Here is a 22,569-nt window from a genome sequence, read left to right on the forward strand (position 1 = left end):
AACTTGCTGTCAATACCAAATTTTTAAAAATTCTTTACAAAATAAATACACTATTATAAATACACTATTTATAAGTTTAAAACAACATTTCTTGCCTAAAATAATCAAGATGACAATCTTCACTCATAGGGACGCTGATTCTCCCGCTTCCTGGGCAGGTGAGCAATAGAAACAGTTACCTTATGTTACTCTCTTTCTATTCACTATTTGTGATTGATTCATTGGATATTGGCCAAAATTTGAGCCAAAGAATTATATAATTTAATTTATATAGAGCATTGTTGTAAAAATATTAGACAGTCATGAGTGTCCAATGATTACCTGGAAATATACTTATGCTACCTGAAGCTTTTCTGTGCCAGTATGAACTGCTTTTGGCTTCTTCTTTTTCTTTTTGGAGAGGCAGTTCATTCCAGCTGAATGTAATTATTATTTCAAATGCTCATGTTGTCACTTTGATCATGCTGAGTTTTCTATATGCTGTAAGACCCTCTAAATGAAGACTGACAGAATACCATGGGGGCCAGGGCCTAGGTGGGAACCAAATCACCTTAGATATCAAAGAATCAGGAAATTTGACTGTTTATTTCATCCTCTTATTTCCCTTAGTTATGAGAGAAGTTCCTTGTGACATTACCTGCTTGTTTAGGGTACAGGTTTTGTAGGCCAGGCATTCAGCCTGAAGGCCGTGGTCAGGACCTGGGTCAGCAGATGCACTAAAGGGCATCCTGTCTACAGCACAGAGCAGGTTAGCTCTAGTCCGGGCCCCATACAGGACCCCCATCACACCAGGAACCCCACCACACCTCATCAGAGACCCTTGCCAAGTTGGACAACATATTCCTATGCATCATTAAATGTGTAGCAAGCACGTTTTCTGTGAACATGAAGGAACTAACCTTGCATGTGGTTTGGAGAGTTGTGTTACCCACCAGTAAGGCCCTAGGCAAATTAACACCATCTTAGGAACTCAATTTCCCCATTTAAACAGCCAAGGGGCCCAAATACTGTCTGAGGGCCCTCCTAACTTTAACATTCTTTGAAGTTAGAGGAGCAGGTGCTTGTTCGGGTGTGGCTCCCAGGAGATTCTTGTGTAGCTGAGTCACCTGGAAGATGGCGAAGGGCTTAGTGTAGAAGTCCAAAACAGGGTGGGGATGGTCCCTCTGGCCCTCCGTGGTCTGGAGTTGGTAGCTGACGCTGACACTGATGTTGGAGAAGCAGTCCTCCTCACAGAGCTAGAGTTACCAAGTAATGCAGGGTCAGAGTCGGGGACAAGATGACAAGGAGAATACTTTTAATTTTAAAGTAGTCATAATAAGAAACAAACAATGAAAGTGGTGAGTCAGAAGTTGTAAGCCTCTTCCAAATAAGCCAAGCTGAAGGGAAACTTCCTTCAACCAAGCTGCCTAGAGCTGTGGGAAAATCTCACTTGATCTGCTATGGCCTCAGGCCGGATAACTCCTGATGGTTCCCATCCCAAACCCAAAGGGATTTTGGCCAGCAGAATTTTAAAACCAATTTGAATTTTTTGGAGGGCAAATGGATGCCACAGAAGGGAAGAATCATGGTCACATCTGTGTTTATAAAGATCTTTCTCAAAGCAGCCTGCAGGACATATTAGAAAGGTACAAGCTGAACATAAGGAGATTGTGTAGGGTGCCATTGGCCATTCTCCTTAAGTGAGCCTTTCAGCCACAGTAGGAGCTCTGAACACCCGAGAGTCAGTGAGCCTGATTCCTGTGTGGAAAATGGAACTTTCATTGAAGGAAGGCATAGACTTGCTAGAAACTCTCTCATAATCCAGTTAACACTGAACAGACATAGGAACAGATGTGTAGGCAGAAGCATAATTTACGAGTTTACTGGCATAAATGATCCTTCTAGGTCCTTCTAGGCCCTTCTAGGCCCTGCCAGGCTCTGAATGCTGACAAATACATTTCTTTTATGTCTCTAGGCACCTTTGTCAGGAGTAAGCCTTTGTAAATGATAACTCTTGTCTTTATTTCTACTTTCTCATTCAAATTTTCTGATGTTTATTCATATAAAGGCACTCAGCCCCACTGCTACTACCAGGTGTGCTTTCAGGAACTCAATCCTTCAGTAGCCCCACTGCTACTACCACGTGAGGTGGGGGACCTCTGTTATTCCTGATTGGTTACCAAGAAAAATGGCAGACAGTTGAACATTTCTCTTTGTGTCGAGCTTCTGGGAAGTTCAGAGGTACAGTAAATGTTCAATTTCAGCAGATTTCTTTACTCTGGAGTTCTAGGACAATTAACTCCGTCTCTCATGTCATTATGTGGTTCTTGATCTATTAGGATTATTTTAATTGCCTAGTTTGTTTTGGGTCTATGCCCTTCATTGCATGCACCTCAAATCTTTTCTCAACAATATACACTCCTCTGGACTTTCTTCTAAACTCCTCCACTCACCTCTCCCTCTGTGGGAATGAGCAGGAGGGACTCACAAAGCCGAGGCACACCGCCATCCCACTCCTTATGGTGGCTCTGACAAATTCTCTTGTCTGAACACTGCAGCCTCTTCCTCTGCTTCATCACGTCCACATCCACCGTGAAGTTCAGGAGTGTCTCTCTGAAGCCTGGGAATGAAGACCAGACTTTCATGATGAGGCTGGAGTGGGTAAGCCTTAGACAAAGTGCCCCTCTCCTGCCTGCAGTTCCTTATGAGCCCCTCCTGCATGGTGTCCCCACCTAGTCCCTTGTGCTGGATTCCTGAGTTTCTTCATTTCGGAAGTACCTTTCTCATGGTCTTCTGGCACCTGGCTAGGGTTCCCCAGTTTGGTCCAGCTCCAAACCCATTCTTAGGGCTGAGTCAGTCTTCCCTTAGGGGAAGGAGGGCTCAGAGAAGAGGCTATGAGTGAAGGAGAAAGGAAGGAGGAAGAATAATCAGAAGATGGGAGAGAAACCATAGAGTAAAACCCGAGGATAGCAGAGCTGGAAGCACCTTCAGACCACCTGGGCCAGCTCCCTTACTGTACAGAATAGAAGAGATGGGAGATGGAGGCATGGCTGCTTTTTTCTGAGTGTGCTTTCAAGAACTCAATCCTTCAACCTTGAGGAAGAGATCCAAAGCACCTCTTCCCAGCAGGGATAAATCCCTTCATAGTATGGATTTAATAGCAGACCACCCTTTTCTGGGTCACTTCCCATTAAACAGAACCTAATGTCAAAGGAACTCAGCTCTAATAGAGGGATTTCAAGCACCAGGACTTCATAATACTCCCTGTACCCCTCCCCCGGCAGGCCTCTTTTCCTGTCCCCTACTGAAGCCAACAAGGAATGACCACAACCCTTGGCAGGTGGTGGTGGTGGGGTCAGTTAGGCTGCCTGTTACCTGACTTAGCAGCTGTGGTCATAGGGTTGATTTCAAAACACAAACATGCATTCACACTGCTGTTGAAGCCAATGGGCAGTGCCTTGGGGGTGAAGGTCATGGACACCTTCAGGTAAACCACAGGTCTTGAGCTAAACGAGACAGCAAAGAGAACTGTGAGAAATGACTGTAAGACCTTCAGCGCTTGGCTCATTCATTCCTTCAGTGAATATTTATTGAACATCTCCAATATACCAAGTGTTGTTCTGCATTTTCGGGATAGAGTAGGGAAAGAGACAAGTCCCTCCTCTAGTGGGAAAACAGACAATAAGCAAATAAGAAGAAACTATGTACAGGTAATGCTATGATAATAAAATAGGATAAGGTAATAGAGATTGGGGTCTACTTAGGTTGGGTGATCATGGCTGGCCTCACTGATGAGACATTTGAGATGTGTTAACTAGAGCTGAATATAAGGGGACCCTCACTCCCAGCGGAAAGTACAGCTAGTACAAAGGGCGTGTGGCAGCAATGAGCTTGATTTGTTTGAGGAACACAGAGGTCAGCATGACTGGAGCACAGTTCGTGAGACAGAGCATAGGAGATGGGGGTGGAGGGGTAGGCAGGGCCAGGCCACGGAGAGGGTGGGCCACTGCAAGGAATTTGGATGTTCCTCTCTAAGTGGGAGCTGTTGAGGGGTTTTAAGCAGCAGAATAAAGGGATTACTCTGGCAGCTGCGTGGAGAATGGAGCATGGGGAGTGGAGGCAGGGAAGAATGCCATAGCAATGGTGGAGGTGAGAGATGACAGCGTCTTGTACGGGGAGGTATTTTGGAGACAAAGCCAACAAAATCTTGTTAATGGGGTGGCAGAAGAAGGAAAGAGGAACCAAGGATGACTCCTAGGTTTTTGTCCTGAACAAATGGTGCCATTTACTGAGCTGGGAAGCATGGGGAAGGGCAGGTTGGGAGAATGAGGAATGGGTGAGAATATGAGGCCCATTTTTAGACATTTTAACTTTGAGATGCCTGACAGTAACAGCCAAGAGGGATGTTCGATAGACGGCCAAGTCTGGAGCTCAGTGGAGGGCACAGGGCAGATAGGTGCTTTGCCAGAGTCTTTACAGCCATGGGATTTGATAATTTACTTAGGGATGGAGCATAGAAGCTCTGAAATTCATATCATCATCAAAATAATAGCCTTCACTGACCACTGTACCAAATACTTTGCAAAGATTCTCTCAATCTTCATAACTCTGTGGGGTAGATGCTAGTGTTATTCCCATTTACGGATGAGAAAATTGGGACTCAGAATACAATAACTTGCCCAAGGGCGCATGGTTAATTGAGAACCGAGGTTCAAAGCCAGATGCACAGATTCCAGAGCTGATGCCCTTAACAAACACATTTACTCCCTCCATCAGTTCCTGGTGTCTTCATGGGGTCACTGAAGGCAGGGCAACTAGGTGAGGCTGGGACTTGGGACCACAGAAGGCAGGGCGAACCCCTACCGGAGCACAGCTGCCCGGCCCAGAGTGCCCACAGTGATGTCAGCAAGGTGGTCACCGGTCAGATCTAAGCCACCAGCCACTGACATGCCGAAGTAGTGGAGTCCTGAGGCGACCGCTGAAGCTTTGATCCGCTGTGGAGGGAGAAACACAAGGCATGGAGGAGGAGAAGGGGAGTCCTTTTGGGTTTTATTCAAATCAGCATGATCAGCTTTGGTCCCCACCCCAGGGAGCCCTCAGCTGAGGAACTGAAAAAAGAAGGGCAAGGTTTCCCAGGGGTAGTGGCATTTGAATGGAGCCCTGAAGGGCAGGTGGGACTTGACATGGGGAGAGCGAGGGAAGCAGGGGGTGGGGAAGAGCAGGGCCATCTGAGGACATAGCTGGGGGCCACTACAGTGGGAACAGAAGGGGATTTGGGTACAAGGAGGCTTGATGAGGGGCTGGGCAGTGAGGTGGGCCTGTCTAATCAGACATGGGAGAAGATGGGGAGAGACAGGAGCCAGGCCGGGGGTGGGAAGGGGAAACAGAATCATTAGGACATGTGTGGGGCATGAGTGGACGGGGTCCAGAGGAGCAGCAGGTCTGGGGGAAGAGGATGCTTTGGGTTAGGCAGCATGAGACTGAGATGCCTGGGGGGCCATCCAGTGCGGTGTTCAGGAGGCAGCTAGACAGAAGTTAGGAGAGAAACTGTGGTCTGAGGTGGGTAAAAGTGCCCACAAAATAGGTAACATGAGAGGCTGGCAATGGAGTCCTGGGGCATGAGAGTTAAGGCATGGAGGAGGTGGGTGGGGGACAGGAGCCAGAGAAGGGACAGAAGGAGAGGAAGGAGAATCTGAGGGAGGTCCATGGTCAGGAATGCCAAAAAAGGGAGATACAGCTAAGGAAATAGACAGATGTTGCCACAACCTCTTACCCCACTGGAAGTGTCTGGGGTGAGGCCCTGGCCTGGAACCTCTGAGGGACTTCTGTGCTTCACTGGGCACTCCTAACCCCTTGGGACCTGCCCGACACTTAGAACTGCAGCTGGCTTGGGCTCAGGCCATCACATATAGGGGAGGTCAGAATCCCAGAGCAGAGGCTGAAGAAAGCCCTGCAGGTTACCTGAGAGGGGCTAGTTGAAAGGCCATCCTGGCGTCCATTGTAGATGTACACGCTGCCAAAGCTGGTGCCATCGACTGCCTCAAAACCCTCCAGGGGGGCCCCAATGGCCACATCTGTGAGGTTATCCTGACTGATATCCCCTATTGTTGCCATGGCAAAGCCAAATCGGACATTAGTGAATCCAGGGTGCCCACTCAGAGTGCATGCCAAGGAGAAGGAACCATTGGAACCATTCTGTAAAGCAAAGAGGCAGCTCAGCCCTCAAGAGAGGGATGCAGCATGCACACCCATGCCACCCCAGGAGGCATGCTCATTGGACTTGTTTCTGATTCTCTAGTAGGGAGGCTGAGGCTCAGAAAAGGCAACGGACCTCCCCAAGGTTACACAGTGAGTGAGTGGTAAAGCTGGGATCCTCCTGCCTTGCAGTTCAGCACCCAGAGCCTGCCCCCTCTGTTCCCACAGTTACGGGTACTGGACTGGCAATTGGGAGGCCTGGGTTCTAGTCTTGGCTCGACCACACACTTGCTATGTAAACTTGAGCTAATCTCAACATTGTTGAGCCTCAGCTTCCTGAGATCAAGTGAGATCATAGACAAAACATGCTTTGTCAACTGTGCAGATCTGTGGGATATTATCATCATCAACATGAGACGATGGGGTGAAGAAAGTGAAAAAACAGAGTACGGGAGGAAAGGTGATGGTGCCCCATTGGCCACCATCCACCCTGAGCACCTCCCCATCGCTGTCCTTCCATGCAAGACAGGACCAGGGTGCTCCCAACCTCCAACACATCTGCACCAGGCTGAGCCGCCACAACCCCAGCAAGCCTGCAAAGACGGAGACTCCCACCTGCTCATTCAGATGGTACACATAGACTCTGCCTTCCTCTCTGTGAATGTGGTAGAATGGAGCCGCCACCAGCAGGAGGTCCGTGGTCCCATCCATGTCAATGTCCACAGGGCACAGCTCAGAACCAAAATAGGATCCCATCTACAGCCCAGGAGGAACTTAGCACACAAGGGTGCTGTGGAGGCCTTCCCGATACCCCTCAGCAAGGCCAAATCCCTGCTCCTGCTCTTCCTGACTGCCAGTTTGGGTCATTCCAGATCAACATGTTCACCAGAGTAACAAGAAAGCCTGGGTGAGCGGCTATATCCCCTGCAATGGGGGAAGCCAGCTGACAATCAGACATGCAGAGCTGGGGCAATGGCACTGCATTCTGCCTGAGTTCTGTCCAGGCTGAGTCCATAACCCACTGTGTGCCTCGAAGCCTGTCCCATTCCCTCCAGGGCCACTAGATCCTCCCTCCATAATAACAGGGGCACCCTTCTCCAGCAGGTACCTGCTCTCCCTCCAGCACTGGCACGAAGTTGGTCTCTCTGCCCTGCTTCTGGAGCTCAAATACGGCCCCCCGCTGCTTGTACCGTGGAGCCCCCGCCACATAGGAGAGGCCACAGGTCTTGTGCAGTAGGGCCACTGCGTAACCTGGGACAAGGGGGTTGGTGGTGGTTGTGGTTGGGAGCTCCCATTGGGCCACTCCTTTGACTCCCCCCGCCCACTTTCCCAGCCAGTCCGTCAAAGTAGCCTGGGCAGGGGGGCAGATTTGAAGAAACTATCTTTCTCATCCTTTTAAAAATTGTCATCAGGGAGTGCTCGTACTTACCCACTGTGGCTTGTCACACACATGTGCCCCACCACACAGAAGTGATATGCACTCATTATTATATATACAGCTTCATTCAAAATACACTCCTTCACACACATTCACCACCCATGTTCATCACACACACAGTATATGAGGACCAGGGAGAGGGGTGAAGGGTCACTCACCACTACTCTTAACGGTGAGGCCCTGCCTCCTCAGGTAGCTGCCCAGGGCCACCCTGAGCTTCAGTACTGAGGAGGCCCTGTCCTCATCCAGAAGGCCCTAATTCTCAGCCTCAGGGTCCCTAACCAAGGCCTATTGCTCAGTCCATGTGACTGACCAGAGCCTGCCCTAACTAGGAAGCCTCATGCAGTCTGATGCCCAGCCTCAGTGTCCCTCCCTGGGCCCCACCCTCACTCAGGTGGTCTCCAGGCCCCGCCTCACCCAGATAGCTGTACTGTGCATTCTTGGTATCCGCCGCAGTCTGGTTCAGGAAGCGACCCTGGTGGCTGTGCATGTCGTAGAGCAGTGCGCCCCCCGACCAGTTAAAGGCCCCGACAGCACCAAGCAGCACCTGCCCCTACAAGGGACGAGTGTTGGAGGCCATCTGAGGGGGAGGGACCCAGGCCAGCCACAGCAGGGGTGGGGGTACGGGGAGCTGGGGGGCAGGGGTGGAGGGCACGTTTACGTTCAGTGATCACTGACCACCTGGCTAGATACGCAGGAGGAAGATAAGACGGGCAAATACTCGGTTCCTGCCTTGTACCCATGACCCTATCAGGACAACTGTCCCTCCAGTACCGGTCAACCCCAGGACAGAAATCTGACCCAGGCCCCAGATGTTGAGCATTAAAACAAAGTAGGATTGAACAAGACAGAGTTCATGTCCTACTGTACAGGTTGCCTGGCACACAAGGCCCACCTGTGTTGAGCAATTTGCTAACCATAATTCCACGTCCATGCAAGGCTGGTGTCCTCACCATGCCTGCATCTTTTCCCATCGCGAGGAACAGTGCCTCTGAGGACAAGTATGAAACTTGGTAGGCAAGTGACCCAAGCCAAAGCCTGTGTTAGTAGTGCATATTAAGGGGGAACTGCTCTATCCCTGGGCACACAGAACAAAACGACCTCCTGTAATAAATATGGCCATTCTTTCATCTACTTCAGTGGTCCAGATTAGGGCAAGCAAATACAAGTGTTTCCCTTTATCCTAAAAGGGCTGGTTCAGAGGCCTCGTTACAGGAGGGCAGAGCCCTACACTGTGAGCCAGGGGTCCCCAAGTCCCTGGGTATCCCTGGGGCCCCTCCTCTACGGTAAGCCTGCCTGGTGTTGAGTTGGCCACATACCTTATCCAGGATCTGGGCACTGAACCCGATCTGTGCCAGCTGGTAGTGGAGGGCCTCTCCAACCGTGCCTAGAAGCCAAGAAGCCAGTGAGACACTGCTGTGGGCTGAGGTGAAGGGAGAAACCAAGTCAGGTAAGAGCCCAGTTTGATCTCATACCCAGAGGGAATGGCATTCAGAATAATGGGACACACACCAGGCTGAGACTGGAAACCTGGTCCTGCTTTAGTAACTACTGGCAGAGTAAGCTTGGGCAGCTCACTCCCGCTTTCTGGGCCTCAGTTTCCTCATCTGTGAGTTCCTGAGAGTGGGATCCATGCTCCAGTCATCCTTCGTTTTCCAGCATCAGAAGAAGCTTCTCATCAGAGCTTCAGGGGACTCTGGGGAAGTGAGGAGGCCTGGGGGGGACTTTAGGGGGACCATCTTTATAGAGATGGGACAGCTGAGGCTCAGAAAAGTCAGGGGAGTTGCCCAGAGAGCCATACGGAGGTAGGACAGGAGTGGGGCCAGAGCACAGGGCTTGGCCTCCTGCCAGATGCTGAGGGGACTTGCCCCGCAGAGGCCTCACCTTCCATCTGAACGATATTCTGCTGCAGTTTGCTCAGCAGTCCATCCAGTGCTGTGTAGTTGGTCACCTTGAAGGCATATCTGTCATCGGGGTCTGAGGCGATCAGCTTCAATTCACTGTAGGTCTTATTATTCTCAAATGCCTTTCCCACCTGCACAGGGGCCCTCGGTCAGTGGATCGGGATCGCGAGAGCAGGCTGGATCCCAGGCCCAGGGAGAGGGCTGAACTCCTCTGCTGGCCTTCAGGGCCCTCCACCCCCTGCCTCTGTTCCCTGCTCCCTGTTCTCCTGCACACACTCCTTCCTTCTCACACCAGGCTCATTCTCCCATGCTATGCCCTTTGCCTGCAGAGCCCATCCCACCTCCCCTGCACCCTAGACTAGCTCCTCCTATTTGTCCTCCAAGACTCAGCTTAGCACCATCTCCTCCAGGAACCTTCCCTGATGTCCTTCCTTTGGGATCCCTGCATGTCCACTGCTCTTCCCATCACTGCTGGGCAAGTGAGCTGTGACCACCACTGGGAAACAAGCCCTCTGTGGGAAGACCCAGTATGGAATGGGGGAAGTTCAGGATATAGGGACTGGGAGTAGTTGGTGAGTGTCTGTAAATAGAGCAAGGCTTGAGTAAGCTGTTTACAGAAGCCCCTACCAGGAACCCTGGCTCCTCCCCACCCCAGGCTGCACAGGGTCAGGAGGTGCCCCCAACTCTTGGCTCTTACCCCAATGGCAAAGCGCTCAACACCTTGCATCTTTGGGGAATTGATGACAGTAGTGAGGTTGAGTGGGTCCTCAAATATGTCCCCATCGGTGAGTACCACCATGACCTTGGATGCATTTTTTCTGGAGCCGTGGCTTGGTGTGAAGACGTTGTCTCTAAGTAGGGGACAGTAAATGAGGAGGAGAACTTTGCCAGAGGGATATTGAGCTCTGGGAAATTTTATTCACTGACCTGTTTTAGAATTAGAGAGATTTAAGGAGCCCTCCAAAATGGGGAACAAAAATCCAAAGAGCCCCCCTTTGGCATACAGCAGGGCCAGGTGGAGGGGAGGCTGTGACACGCCTTGCCCCTCACCTCCTCCCATAGAAAAGTTCTGGACAGCACTTCAGTCTACTCTCGTGAATAATAACGATATTAATAATAGTGGCTAATATTTACATAGTACTTATGTGCCAGACACTGTCGTAAGCACTGGATATATTTTAACCCATTTAATCCTCACCAAATCCTATAAGACAAGTACTATTATTATTCTCATTTTATTTAATTAATTTATTTATTATTTATTTTGAGAGAGAGAGAGAAAGAGAGTGTGCGCTCAGGGGTAGGGGCAGAGGGAAAGAGAATCTGAGGCAGACTCCATGCTGAGCACAGAGCCTGACATGAGCCTCGATCTCAGGACCAAGAGTCGGTCCCTCAATCAACTGAGCCACCCAGATGCCCCTATTTATTCTCATTTTAAAAGTGAGGCATCGGGGGCTCCTGGGTGGTTCAGTCCATTAAGCGTTTTGGCTCAGGTCATAATCTCAGGGTCATGAGATCGCACTCTGCATTGCTCTCCGCATGGGGCATGGAGCCTGCCTAAGATTCTCTTTCTTCCTCTCTCTCTGCCCCTCCTCCAACCTCCCACCCCTGCTCGCACATGTGAGCTCATTCTCTCTCTCTCAAAAAAAAAAGAGAAAAAAAAGAAAAAGTTAGGCAACTGAAGCACAGACAGGTTAGGCAACTCACCCAAGGTCTCTGAAGTACAAACTGGGGCTGGGATTGAACCCAGGCAGCCACGAAGCCCATACCTGTAAGCACTGTGCTCTACTGCTGCTCACAATTGGAGTCTTTGGAAGAATTTTTGGAGGATGTCTTGGGATATCATCCATCAGCCGGGGCTGGATTGAAAGACCTCGCATTCCCCTTAGCCCAGGAAGAGCTAGAACCTGATCCTCTCCTCCTCGCTGCTCTATCCAGACACCTCTCCAGGCATGAGGCCTCGGAGCTTCTGGGCAGGGCCATGAGCCGGCATGTAGTAGGTGCTCAGGGAATTCCCACTGCCCTTGTACTTACAGGACATGCTGCATGGCAGAAGCAGTCTTGGTGACTCTCCCCACTTGAGTGATGTTCTGGACTCTGGCGAGGGAGGCCATCACATCCTGGCTATCCCGAAGATCAAACTCAGTCTGGATCACTTCCCCGTATTGCACCAGGGCAAAGCTGCACTAAAGAGCAGAAGCCAAGGTGAGGAGGAGGTTGGCAGAATCCCCATGCCCAAAGCACCCCCTGACCCTTAGATGGCTCCCCCTGGAAGTAGTAAAAGAATCCATTCATTTCTCCTTGCCTCTAGGCAGGAGGAGATGTTAAAGCAGAGGGAAATCTCTAAGCAAGCAGAGATGGAGGAAGCTATGATAATAATGGTTCCCAGGGAATCACAGACTTGTCCCTGAAATCATGTCTCTGTGTAGTCCCCCTCCCACATATAGACTATGGGGTTGGTCATGTGACCGGCTTTGGCCAATGGGACATTGGCAAATGTGATACAGTCAGAACCGTGAAAAGTGCATGCATGCATTGGGTCTTGCCCTCTTGGAACACTATAGCCATGAAAAAGTTGGGCTGGCCTGCTGGAAGCACATGGCCCAGACAAGTAAGGCCATCTTAGGCCATCCAGTCAAGCAACGAGATGTCTGCAGCTGCAGGACTAACTGCAGGCAAGACCAGCAGAAGAACCACCCAGCTGAGCCCAGCCTACATAGCTGATCCACAGAACTGTGAGCAAATAAGTGGTTGTTGTTTTGAGGTGGTGTGTTCACAGCAATAGAGAACTGATAGACCATGTGAGTCTACCTCTTAGGGAAGCCCACCTCAAAGCACTTCTCATAGAAGTTCCTCATCATGTTGGAGACGAAGTCTTTGGCTCTCTGGAAGTCTGGGGGGTCAATGCTTCCTGAGCCATCCAGGACGATGGCAATCTCAGTGCCTGGTCAGGAGTGAGCATGGGATTTGAGGCAGCAGTGAGGGCAGCATGTACTGCCCTGTGGGGTACCCACCCCATTCAAGCTCTGGGGGCTCAGTTCAGGGAGGAAGTTGGTAAAGTTCCCAAGATTGAAGATTTTGTCTCAGAGGCAGAGAGCCAGAGCCTGCTCACTCTGACTTGCCAAGTGAGTCACTGCCATCGCTCCTGCTCTTTAGGCCTCAGTTTCCCCATCTGTAATATGGAGGAGGGCAGAGCTGGGACTGACCAGGTCTATAGAATCTAGCCATTGCTCCCCATCTTCCAGACCTAGGCACACCTCCCCCCAGAGGCCTCAGAACCTCTGGGCAGGGCTGCTGGAGGTCGCCAGCTTAGGGATCGGCTCTGATGGCCTCTGAGAGCAACCCAGATCTGCCTCTTCTCACCGGCTGCCTCCTCCTCCTCATCTTCCTGTGTCTTCAGAGTCCGGCGCCACCTGGCTGGCTTCTCTATGTTGCCTTTCTTGTTCCTGTGGCAGTTTCTGTCATCCACATGTGCACTAGGATCCAGATTTTCTTTAAAAAACGCACATGGAAGAACTCAGAGTCAGACAGCCTCCTTGTTCACCTCCAGGCAGGCCCACACTTAGATCTGCCCTGATTCCCTTCACAGGGGCCTAGGCTTGCCTTGCCCTATGTCCCTCTACATCTGCCATGCCTCTTCTTAGAGACCCGAGGAGATCTCTTCAATGCTGTCCAAGGTCAGTGAGTGTCCAACCCTTACCAAGGTTGGAGAAGTGGACCTGGGTGTGGTTTTGGAAGTTGTTGGATAGTAGGCTGCATGTTCCTGTGAGTTCTGAGCTGAGGCTGTGGGGCTTCCGGGCCAGCACTTGAATGCAGATCTAGGGGAGGGGGGAGAAAGGGAGGGGAAAGCCTAGGTCACCTCCAGCACAGTCCCCCTAATCACAGCTACACCATCACTCCCATGCCAGAACCAAGTTCATCAACCAGGCAGAGGATGTAGGAGTAGTTCGTTCACCCCTCAGCAGGGGGTAGGAGTCATGCTGGGGTCAAAGCTGAGGTTAAGCACCTGGGTCAGTGTGCTGCTCACATGGAGTACCCAGGTCCAAGCCTTGGTCAGTCCTGGGGTTGGTACCAAGGAGATAGCTGGGCTCAGCCCTGAGAATATACCAGTCAGACCGGTATCAACACTGGTCAACCATAGGGTTAATGCCACCCTCCCTGAAGCCCTCCATTGCCCCACCTCATGCACACTCACCAAAACACTGTGGTGGTTCCGAACAACTGTCACTCCCCGGTACCTTCCCTTTGGGGTGGGGACAATCTCTGAAACAGTTAAGGCCAGGTAAGGAGGGAGGGATGCTGGGAGGCAACTCTTCAGCCAAGGTCAGATGTCACGGGGCCCCATGAAGAACTGTTGGCCATTCGGAGCAGCCTCTAGAAGCTGGTTGAGGGGATTTCAAGTACAGGCCTGGACATGTTCAGGGCAAAGTGGCTATTCCCCAAACTTATTCACTGACTCATTCAACAAATGTCTGCTCTGTGCCTGGCCTCATGCCAGATGGTGATGGGGATCTAGAAATAACTGAGACCTAGGGCTTTTCTTACAGGGGGTCCCAGTCTAGAGGGGCAGGAGGGCAGAGAAGCACTAGCTGGTGGGTGTGTGCAGCACCAGGGAGGTGTGCAAGATGCTAAAGGACTGGCTATAAGGATCAATGAACTCTCTAATCTCAAAGTTCTGTTGCTGGAGAATCTTACTGCTCCCCACCGAGACCCCAGGGTGAACATGTAGCTCCCTCATTTCTCTCTATATTGTGGGCCTCAGAAGATGCATTTTCAAGCCATAAGATCACTCAGTTGCCCTGCCAGCCTGCATCCCCTTCTGAAGCAGAGAGTGAGGCTGTTCCACATCATGTCTCTCACAGAGACAAGGACTCTACCATACACAGTCGAAGGGTCATCAGCAAATGTAGGCCTTGAGCTGGACTGGGTGGGATGGGTAGAGTTGGTTAATGAGTGAATTAGGTCCATTCATTTGTTTCCTCATTTATTCTTTCAAACAGCATTTATTGAGTGTCTACTGTATGCCAGTCCCATGCTAGATGCTAGGATGGCCACAGGTTGGGAGGGGTGGGGTTGGATTCCACTGAGGTGTGTTGAGTTGGGACAGGTTGGGTTTTGGAATCAGAGTTGAGTTTGCCAGCTCTAGATGCATGACCTTAGTCATACTGGCAATCAAAGGACTTCTCTGAGCTATAGCTTCCTCTTTTATAAAATGGTATAATTTTGAGGATTAAAAGCGAACAAAGCACTTAGCACAGTGCCAGGCACATGGTGAGCACTCAATACATTTTAAGTATCATTTTTGTTAGGCGTGGGTCTGGAAAGGTGGGCTGGGGATCAGGGTCAGGTTGGGATGGGGTCGGGCATTGAGATAGAAAACCTGCTATTGGTGGTGGAATCTAGGGTAGAGGGACTGGACTAGGTTCAAGTGGACTGGGCCAGATAAGTGGGATTCCTTGGAAGGAGGTCCTAGGAGCATTCCCTGGAGTTGAGGTAGACTTACCTACTCGTTTACAGGAGATCTTATCTTGGATGAGGGAACAACAGTGCAGGAGGCCTGCTTCCCCCTTGGTTTGAGGGCCGGTGACCAGGAGCCTGAGTTGGAAAGGTAGACAGCAAAGTTGAGCTGGCCAATGATTCCTTTCTTCTTTCTGCATGCCCAGGCACTGTCTTCCCACTCCCAATCCAGAGGCTCACAGGCTCCCTATCTGGAAAACTAATGGAGGAGGTTCCGACCTGAGGCAGGCAGGCAGACTCCAGCCCAGAATGGCAGATTCTGCATTATGTGGGAGGCATTTGCTCAGCATTTACCTTTACACAGCTCCAGGTGGGAAATGGTTAAATGCACCTGCTCTCTGCTGACTCACCCTGACAGAGATGGGGGTGGTATTGATGGTAAATAAAGACTCCCTACTCTTTGGGGTGTGGGGGGGGTAGGTACCAGGAAGCCATCAGCAGGACCGCTGGTTCTGTTGGGGGCAGTGCTGGCTTCCTGGTGGCTGCCAGGGGAACTGCCCGCCCTGGCCTCAGTGATAGTATTTCCTGAGAAGAGCATGTTGGTGCTCTATCCTATGGGTGAGTCAGAAATGGAGGTTTGAAGGGGGGAGCGCCTTAGCCACATTAAGGCAGCCTCCAGAGATATGATTCCCTAAGGCAAACTTTGCCCCTCATCCCAAGCCCAGGGAGACAGCAGAGTCCAGTGTCCGCCTAAGCACTCTCATTATCCATGCTGCCCAGGGAGAACTGGTCTGCTTCAAGGCAGGGAGTGAGCTCCCCATCCTAGGGGTTGGGTTGTGAGTAGGGGGTATTGAGGAAGGGGCCCCGAGGCTGGGCTTGGTAACAGTGAACCAGTTCCAAGATCTTTGTGCTGAGGGCAGCAGGAAGCCATGGAGGACTTTACAATGGGGAATATTAGTCTGTACTTTCAAAAGGTCATGATGCAGCTATGGTGGGTTGGGTGGCAGGATTGAGGTACCATCTCCACTTCCTCACTTCCTATCACTCTATTATAATTATGAAATAGATCATTTACTTATCTCCATGGATTAAGAATAATAATAAAGTCTACACCTGTGTATATGCCCCCAACCCCAGCTTAACCCACCCCAAGCTGATTCTACCTTCTGATACGGCTACTGTCGAGGTTAACAGTGGTCCCCACACTGCCAAATCTAATGGACACCTCTCTGTCCTTATCTTCTTCAACCTCTCAGCAGCCCTGGACATCTGACCATCCCCTCCTTGAAATACTTTCTTCTTGATTTCCCCCCACCTCTCTCAACACTCTTTCTCAGACTCCTTTGTTGGCTTCTTCACTGTCTAACTTCTAAATGTTGCCAGAGCCTTGGGGCTTGGTTCTTGTTTTCCTTGCCAGCACATTCTCCCTAGTGATCCCCTCCAATCCCATGGCTTCAGTACACCTGTAAATGCTGAAATTCTGTGGCCCTAGGATCCCTCCACCAGAAGTCAGGCCAGCATCGCTGTAGGAAATAGGAAATAGCTGTAGGAAATGCACCCCCCCAAGATGTCCATGTCCTAATTCCCAGAACCTGTGAATATGCTACTTTTTGTGGCCAAATGGATTTTGTAGGTTTGATTAAGTTATGGATCTTGAAATAAGGGAAATTATCCTGGTTTATCTCGGTGGACCCAATGTAATCACAAGGGTCCTTATAAGAGGAAGGCAAGACGGTCAGAGTCAGAGAAAGATCTGAAGATGCTACACTGCTGATTTTAAAGATGGAAGAAGAGGTCAAAAGCCAAGGAATGTGGTTAGCCTCTAGAAACTGAAAACGGTAAGGAAACCCATTCTCCCCTGAGCCACCAGAAGAAACACAGCCCTGCTAACACACCTTGATTTTAGCCTATTTAGACCCATTTTGGACTTCTGACTTCCAGAACTGTGAGATAATAAATTTGTGTTGCTTTAAGCCTCTAATTTTGTGGTTGTTACAGCAGCCATAGGAAACAAATGCAATGACTAACTGCCCCGTCTAATTAGACTGACCAAACAGAGCTTGGGGTCTTGTCCTCCCAAGCCTGTGCTTGCCTCCCTCCCTCCCTCCCTTTCTTCCAAGATTTTATTTGTTTATTTGACAGAGAGAGACACAGCAAGAGAGGGAACACAAGCAGGGGGAGTGGGAGAGGGAGAAGTGGGCTTCCTGCTGAGCAGGGAGCCCGATGTGGGGCTCAATCCCAGGACCCTGGGACCATGACCTGAGCCGAAGGCAGCCGCTTAACAACTGAGCCACCCAGGCGCCTCAAGTTTATGCTTTTCCATTTTCCTCAAGGCAATAGATGGTAGCACCAACCACTACATTATAAAGCCTGAAGCCTGGGTGCATCTTTATTTGCTTCATCTTTTCACTCATCCAAGCATCAAGTCCATCAGGAAACCCTATGGATTCTTCCTCCAAATTATACCTACAGAGCATCTCTTTTTTCCATTTCCCCATCACCATCCTGGCCACCAGCATCTTGCCTGGTCTATGATAATAGCCTCCTAACTGGTAGTGTTTGTTTTTGAAATTTACCCTTATAGTTTATACCATATCACTCCCCTGCTTCAGTAGCCTCCCATGCGCTTAGAAAGAGTCCATACTCCTTGATGCACCCCACAGGGCCTTGCCGGTCTAGCCTCTCTCTGCCTGAGATCTCCTCTCCCCATTTCTGTTTTTTTTTTTTTTTAATGATTTTATTTATTTATTTATTTATTTATTTGAGAGAGAGAGAGTGAGTGAGAAAGAGCATGAGATGGGGAGGATCAGAGGGAGAAGCAGGCTTCCCGCCGAGCAGGAAGCCCAATGCGGGGCTCGATCCCAGGACCCTGGGATCATGACCTGAGCCGAAGGCAGACACTTAACGACTGAGCCACCCAGGCGCCCTCCTCTTCCCATTTCTTTGCTCTCCAAGCTCCAGCTCCACACTGGCTGGCTTCTGTTCCAGCCCCTTCTTTGGACAGCCCCAGTTCTTGCCTGCCCCCAGCCCTCTGCCTTGCTGTGCCTTTTGCCTGGAAGCCTGCCTTTCACTCCCCAAGTCTGGCTCATTTCCATCTCCTGGCCTTGCTTAACTGTCATGTCCTCATAAAGGCTTTCTCCAGCCAGCGCCACCTCACAGCACAGCTACTCTGCTGTATGTCTCCCAGTTTTATTTCCTTTTCAGAACTTGTTATGTCTGATAGTATCCTTTTTACTTGCTTATGTGCTTATTATCTGTCTCCCCCACTAGACCGTAAGTTCCTCAAGGATCACATCTAATCTTGTTGACCATGTTATTTCCAGAGCATGGAAGAATGACTGGCAAAGAGTTAGGGCTCAGTAAATATGGTTAAATATTGACTGAATTACAGCCCAGGAAGCAGGTAAGGGCGCTAATGTGGGGCAGGGCTGAAGAGCAGAGGGGCAGCTCTGTGGGCTCTGCAGCTGAGCTCCCAAAATAGGTCACCTGCTCAGCAACACTGCCTTTGCTCCAGACTCCTCCCCGGGCTGAGCCTCAGCCCTTGGTCTAGCACCGCATTCCCTCTCCCCCATAAAGGTGGGGTCAGAACTAGTCTCCACTCCAAATCATGTTTTGGTGGGGTAGGTCCAGGCCTGGAATAGCCTCAGCTCTCCTTCCTCCTTCAGGCCATTGCCCGAGCTATTTCCTTCCCAACTCTTTTTCCTGCCAACAGTCATCGTAAACACCTGCTCCTCAGGAAGTCTTCCTAAAAGGAACAACTTGACCCCCTCCAAGCCCTCCAGGTAGCCCTGACTACTGGAACCCACCTCTATACTCACCTAGACTGTGAGTTCTCAAGAGACTACCCATATACAGCTGTCCAGGCTGTGAACTGCAGAACCCAAGGTTGCCATTCATATCAAGTCATGCAGCTGTGGCCTGGGGCCCAGTCTGAGCTGCCTCTGTTGCCCAACCACTTTACCCCCATGATGGGTAGTCTCTTGATCTCCAGGTTTGTTGACTGAATGACTGACTAACAATAACCAAACCCACCATCAGCTGACATCCCCGGGGACCCTATTGTACCCTAGGCTAGAAGCAGTCCATCTCCTGCCTTCACCCACCTTTAACCTGGGTCCATTCTGAGTCTAACCCCATACCTCCCAGGAGAAGGCCTTCTTTTTTTTTCCCAAGTTTTTTTTTTTTTTTTAATTTTATTTATGTATTTGACACAGAGAGGGAGAGCACAAGCAGGGGGAGCAGCAGAGAGAGAGGGAGAAGCAGACTCCCCACAGAGCAGGGAGCCCAACACGCAGCTCGATCCCAGGACCCTGGGAACATGACCTGAGCCGAAGGCAGATGCTTAACGACTGAGCCACCCAGGTACCCCTACCCCAACTTTTATCGTATTTTTTTAGTTTATTTTTTATGGTTTCATTTGCATTTTTATTGAAGTATAATTAACATACAGTGTTATATTCGTTTCAGGTGTGGAAGGCCTTCTTTATGTTCCATTCATTTCACCCTGCGGCAACGACACTCATGCTGCCAGCCCCAGCTGTTCTATTTTAGGGAGAAACAGCACAAGGAAGTGAGAGGGACACATCACCCTTTCACAGGGAGCCCAGCCTCCTCCGCTCTCTGTGGCCCTGAGGAGGCCAGCAGCACATTTCCTGCTCAGCACGGCAGGCACGTGGTCTTGGGCTTCACCATTTGTGGCAGGAACCCAAAGTTCCTTCCACCACATCCTCCTGTGAGCCCCCTCTGCTTCAGCAGGTGTTCAGGGAGGTTTTCATGAGCCCAGCTGGGCTCTCCTTGCACCCTGTGGTGGACTCAGAGCCTTCCGCTCCAGGGGCTCCAATCACCTTGGCTTCTAGTCAGGGGGCCTGGAGCTGGAGAGGGTCCTGCTGGGGTACTGGTGGAAGGGGACTGGGCAAGAGATGGTCACAAATAACTGGGATTGACACTTGGCTTTCAGGAGCATGGGGAGCAACCAGAACACTCATGCACTGAAGTTTGGAAAACTAAATGTTGGCTCTATGCATAAGTCCTGATCCAGCAATTCCAATGCTGGGCACATGCCTGATAAAAGGAAGTACACCTGCCCATCAAGAGCAGTATAATTTGTCCAAGGAAATTGGCCAAATGCCCATTGTCAGCACTGTTCACACAATGGAAGACTTAAGAGCAATGAGAATAAGTATCATTGTCTCAGGCAATACCATTTTCAAAATTCACAGACTCTATTGAGGAAGAATAATGGCATGCCTCATTTATAAGTTCAAGAACAAGCAAAACTAATCCAGGGAGGTGGAGATAAGAGCACTGGTTAGCTCTTGGCAGGGGATGTGCCTGGAAGGGAACACCAGGCTAGAGGGGGCTTAGGTGAGGCTGGTAATGTGCTTTTTTTTTTTAAGATTTTATTTATTTATTTGTCAGAGAGAGAGAGAGTGTGCACAAGCAGGGGGAGTGGAAGAGGGAGAGGCAGTTTTCCTGCAGAGCAGGGAGCCTGATGTGGGACTCGATCCCAGGACCCTGGGATCATGACCTGAGCTGAAGGCAGATGCTTCACTGACTGAGACACTCAGGCATCCCGAGGCTGGTAATGTTCTTCTTCTTCATTTGGATGCTGCTTACATAGGTGTTTCATTTTGCAAACATTCACTGAGCTACATGCTTATGATGGGGGCATTTTCTGTGTGGCAAATGTCCATAAAATTTTACCAAAACAAGAACAACAAAACACAAAACAAACACTGACTTTAATTCATCTTCCTGCAGCCAAGAACTTGTTAACAACCTTCTCACCACCCCTTCCTGCTTCAAACCTTTCTGGAGCCTCAAATCCTTGGTGCCTAGGTGGCAAGGCACCACCCACCTCTCCCAGCCTATTGCTCATTGCACTCAGCTTCGATCATTTGACATTTTCTGTTCCTTGACTTTGCTCCCACTGGCTTCCAGGCTTCTGACCACACTCCTCTTGGCTGGGACATCCCCCTCCCCTGCCTTCTCACACTAATTCCTACTCATCTCCTCAGCCCCAGGGTTGATGCGCACCTTGTGACTGAAGGATACACCTGCCTCTATGTCTCCAAAGTACCCTAGACATCCCCACCAGAGCTGCCATCACTCCTCTTGTCATTGCCTGCCTTGTCTGTCTCCTTCATGAGCCAGGGGGCCCCACGAGGGCAGGGACTGTGCCTCTTTCACTATCTTATCCCCACATTTAGCCTGTGATTGAGTCGATGCTCCATAAATACTTCCTGAATGTATGAATGAATGAACAAACTGACCCTGCCCTTCCCACTTGCATGGTCACCAGCCTCTTCACTGTACAGGGAGGAAACCACAGTCTAGCAAGGGGTCCAAGCATGCTTAGCTGGCGGGGTCATGGCCCAAGTCCCAGGGCTATAAGGCTGCCTCAGAAGCTGTTACTGCCTACCCATCCTCCACCAAACAGAGCTTCTGCTATGCTCAACTTGGGAAGATGGGGAGCTCCGCTCAGCCAGAAAACTTGGGCTCCTCATCTGGCTCTGCCCCAAAGCCTGTCTGGATGCTGGGCTCATGGCTCATGTGTGCTGGGTAAGAAGGAAACCCTTGACCACTGACAAGAAGCAAAGCAGCGGGGATGGGGAGGGGACTGGCCTGGGGCAGGGCATGAGCAGAGCTGGGTGACAGCAAGCACAGAGAAAGCCATATGACCATTATGAACAAAAAGGAAAGGAAAAATTGCTCTAGATTAAAAGAGAATAAAGAGACACAACAATATGGCATATGTGAACCTTGACTGGATCCTGGCTTCAAAACAAAGCAGCTCTAAAAGTCATTTTGATGACGATAAGGGACAAAACTAAAGACATGTTTCTACATTAGCATATCCCCACTATCACCATCTGATATAATACATATTTTGCTTGCTTGCTCATTGTCTATCTCCCCCGAGCCTAAGAATTTTTGTCTACTTTGCTCACAGCTGTATCTTCAGGGTCTGGCACATAGTCAGTGCTCCGTATAGATACTTGTTGAATAAATGACCATTGTATATATAATTCAACAATCACCGTTTTTACCTTACGTTTTGGGAGTGATTCAAGTTAACAACCACTGTGCTCATTTTATTCATTTGACCTGCTTCTAATATTGCATCGTATATGATTCACAGCTTATTTCCTCCATTTTCCTAATGAGGACCATTTCCAGTCTTTCACTATTCTAAGAAATGCTACAATAAATAGCTTTACATGTGCCTGGGACTATCTCTAAGGTTGGCGTCTGGGAGTGGAATGGCTGGGTCAAAGGCATCTTGGACATTACCAGATATGGTAAAACGATTCTCTGAGTTGGTTGTATCAATTTACAGCCCCACAGGTTCCCACATCCTCACCAGCAGAATTTTGTCACATTTAAAATTTGTGGCTTATCTAATGGGTGGGTACAGATGAGATTTTTATTTTTTTTTAAAAAGATTTTATTTGTTTGAGAGAGAGAGAATGAGCAGTGGGGAGGGGCAGAGGAAGAGAGAAAGAGAAGCAGATTCACCGCGGAGCAGGGAGCCCGATGTGGGGCTCCATCCCGGGAGCCTGAGATCATGACCTGAGCCGAAGGCAGACACTTAAC

At 50.0% G+C, this 22,569-nt stretch overlaps 1 protein-coding gene across 6 annotated transcripts in view; it reads right to left on the minus strand.

The window, feature by feature from the left end:
* ITGAE (integrin subunit alpha E) overlaps window positions 1–22,569 on the minus strand; it is a 75,000-nt gene that overhangs the window by 22,938 nt on the left and 29,493 nt on the right. For 5 of the 6 annotated variants that reach the window (XM_028095472.2, XM_028095468.2, XM_028095469.2 and 2 more), the window contains exons 3-19: window positions 15,020–15,111; window positions 13,712–13,779; window positions 13,217–13,334; window positions 12,880–13,008; window positions 12,345–12,460; window positions 11,551–11,702; window positions 10,214–10,367; window positions 9,497–9,647; window positions 8,932–8,999; window positions 8,030–8,165; window positions 7,283–7,425; window positions 6,790–6,930; window positions 5,941–6,174; window positions 4,843–4,973; window positions 3,355–3,485; window positions 2,433–2,599; window positions 1,107–1,235 (exon numbers count right to left, since the gene is read on the minus strand). In XM_028095472.2, coding sequence (XP_027951273.1) covers window positions 1,107–1,235; window positions 2,433–2,599; window positions 3,355–3,485; window positions 4,843–4,973; window positions 5,941–6,174; window positions 6,790–6,930; window positions 7,283–7,425; window positions 8,030–8,165; window positions 8,932–8,999; window positions 9,497–9,647; window positions 10,214–10,367; window positions 11,551–11,702; window positions 12,345–12,460; window positions 12,880–13,008; window positions 13,217–13,334; window positions 13,712–13,779; window positions 15,020–15,111 — 2,260 coding nt within the window. Of the gene's footprint in view, window positions 1–1,106; window positions 1,236–2,432; window positions 2,600–3,354; window positions 3,486–4,842; window positions 4,974–5,940; window positions 6,175–6,789; window positions 6,931–7,282; window positions 7,426–8,029; window positions 8,166–8,931; window positions 9,000–9,496; window positions 9,648–10,213; window positions 10,368–11,550; window positions 11,703–12,344; window positions 12,461–12,879; window positions 13,009–13,216; window positions 13,335–13,711; window positions 13,780–15,019; window positions 15,112–22,569 lie in introns of those variants that run through there. The other variant, XM_028095473.2, reaches the window with a different exon arrangement.

This window comes from Eumetopias jubatus, unplaced genomic scaffold, assembly GCF_037043125.1.
Source record: "Eumetopias jubatus isolate StellerSeaLion01/CBP00866 unplaced genomic scaffold, mEumJub1_p1.0 scaffold_10, whole genome shotgun sequence".
In the NCBI taxonomy this organism is placed as follows: Eukaryota; Metazoa; Chordata; class Mammalia; order Carnivora; family Otariidae; genus Eumetopias; species Eumetopias jubatus.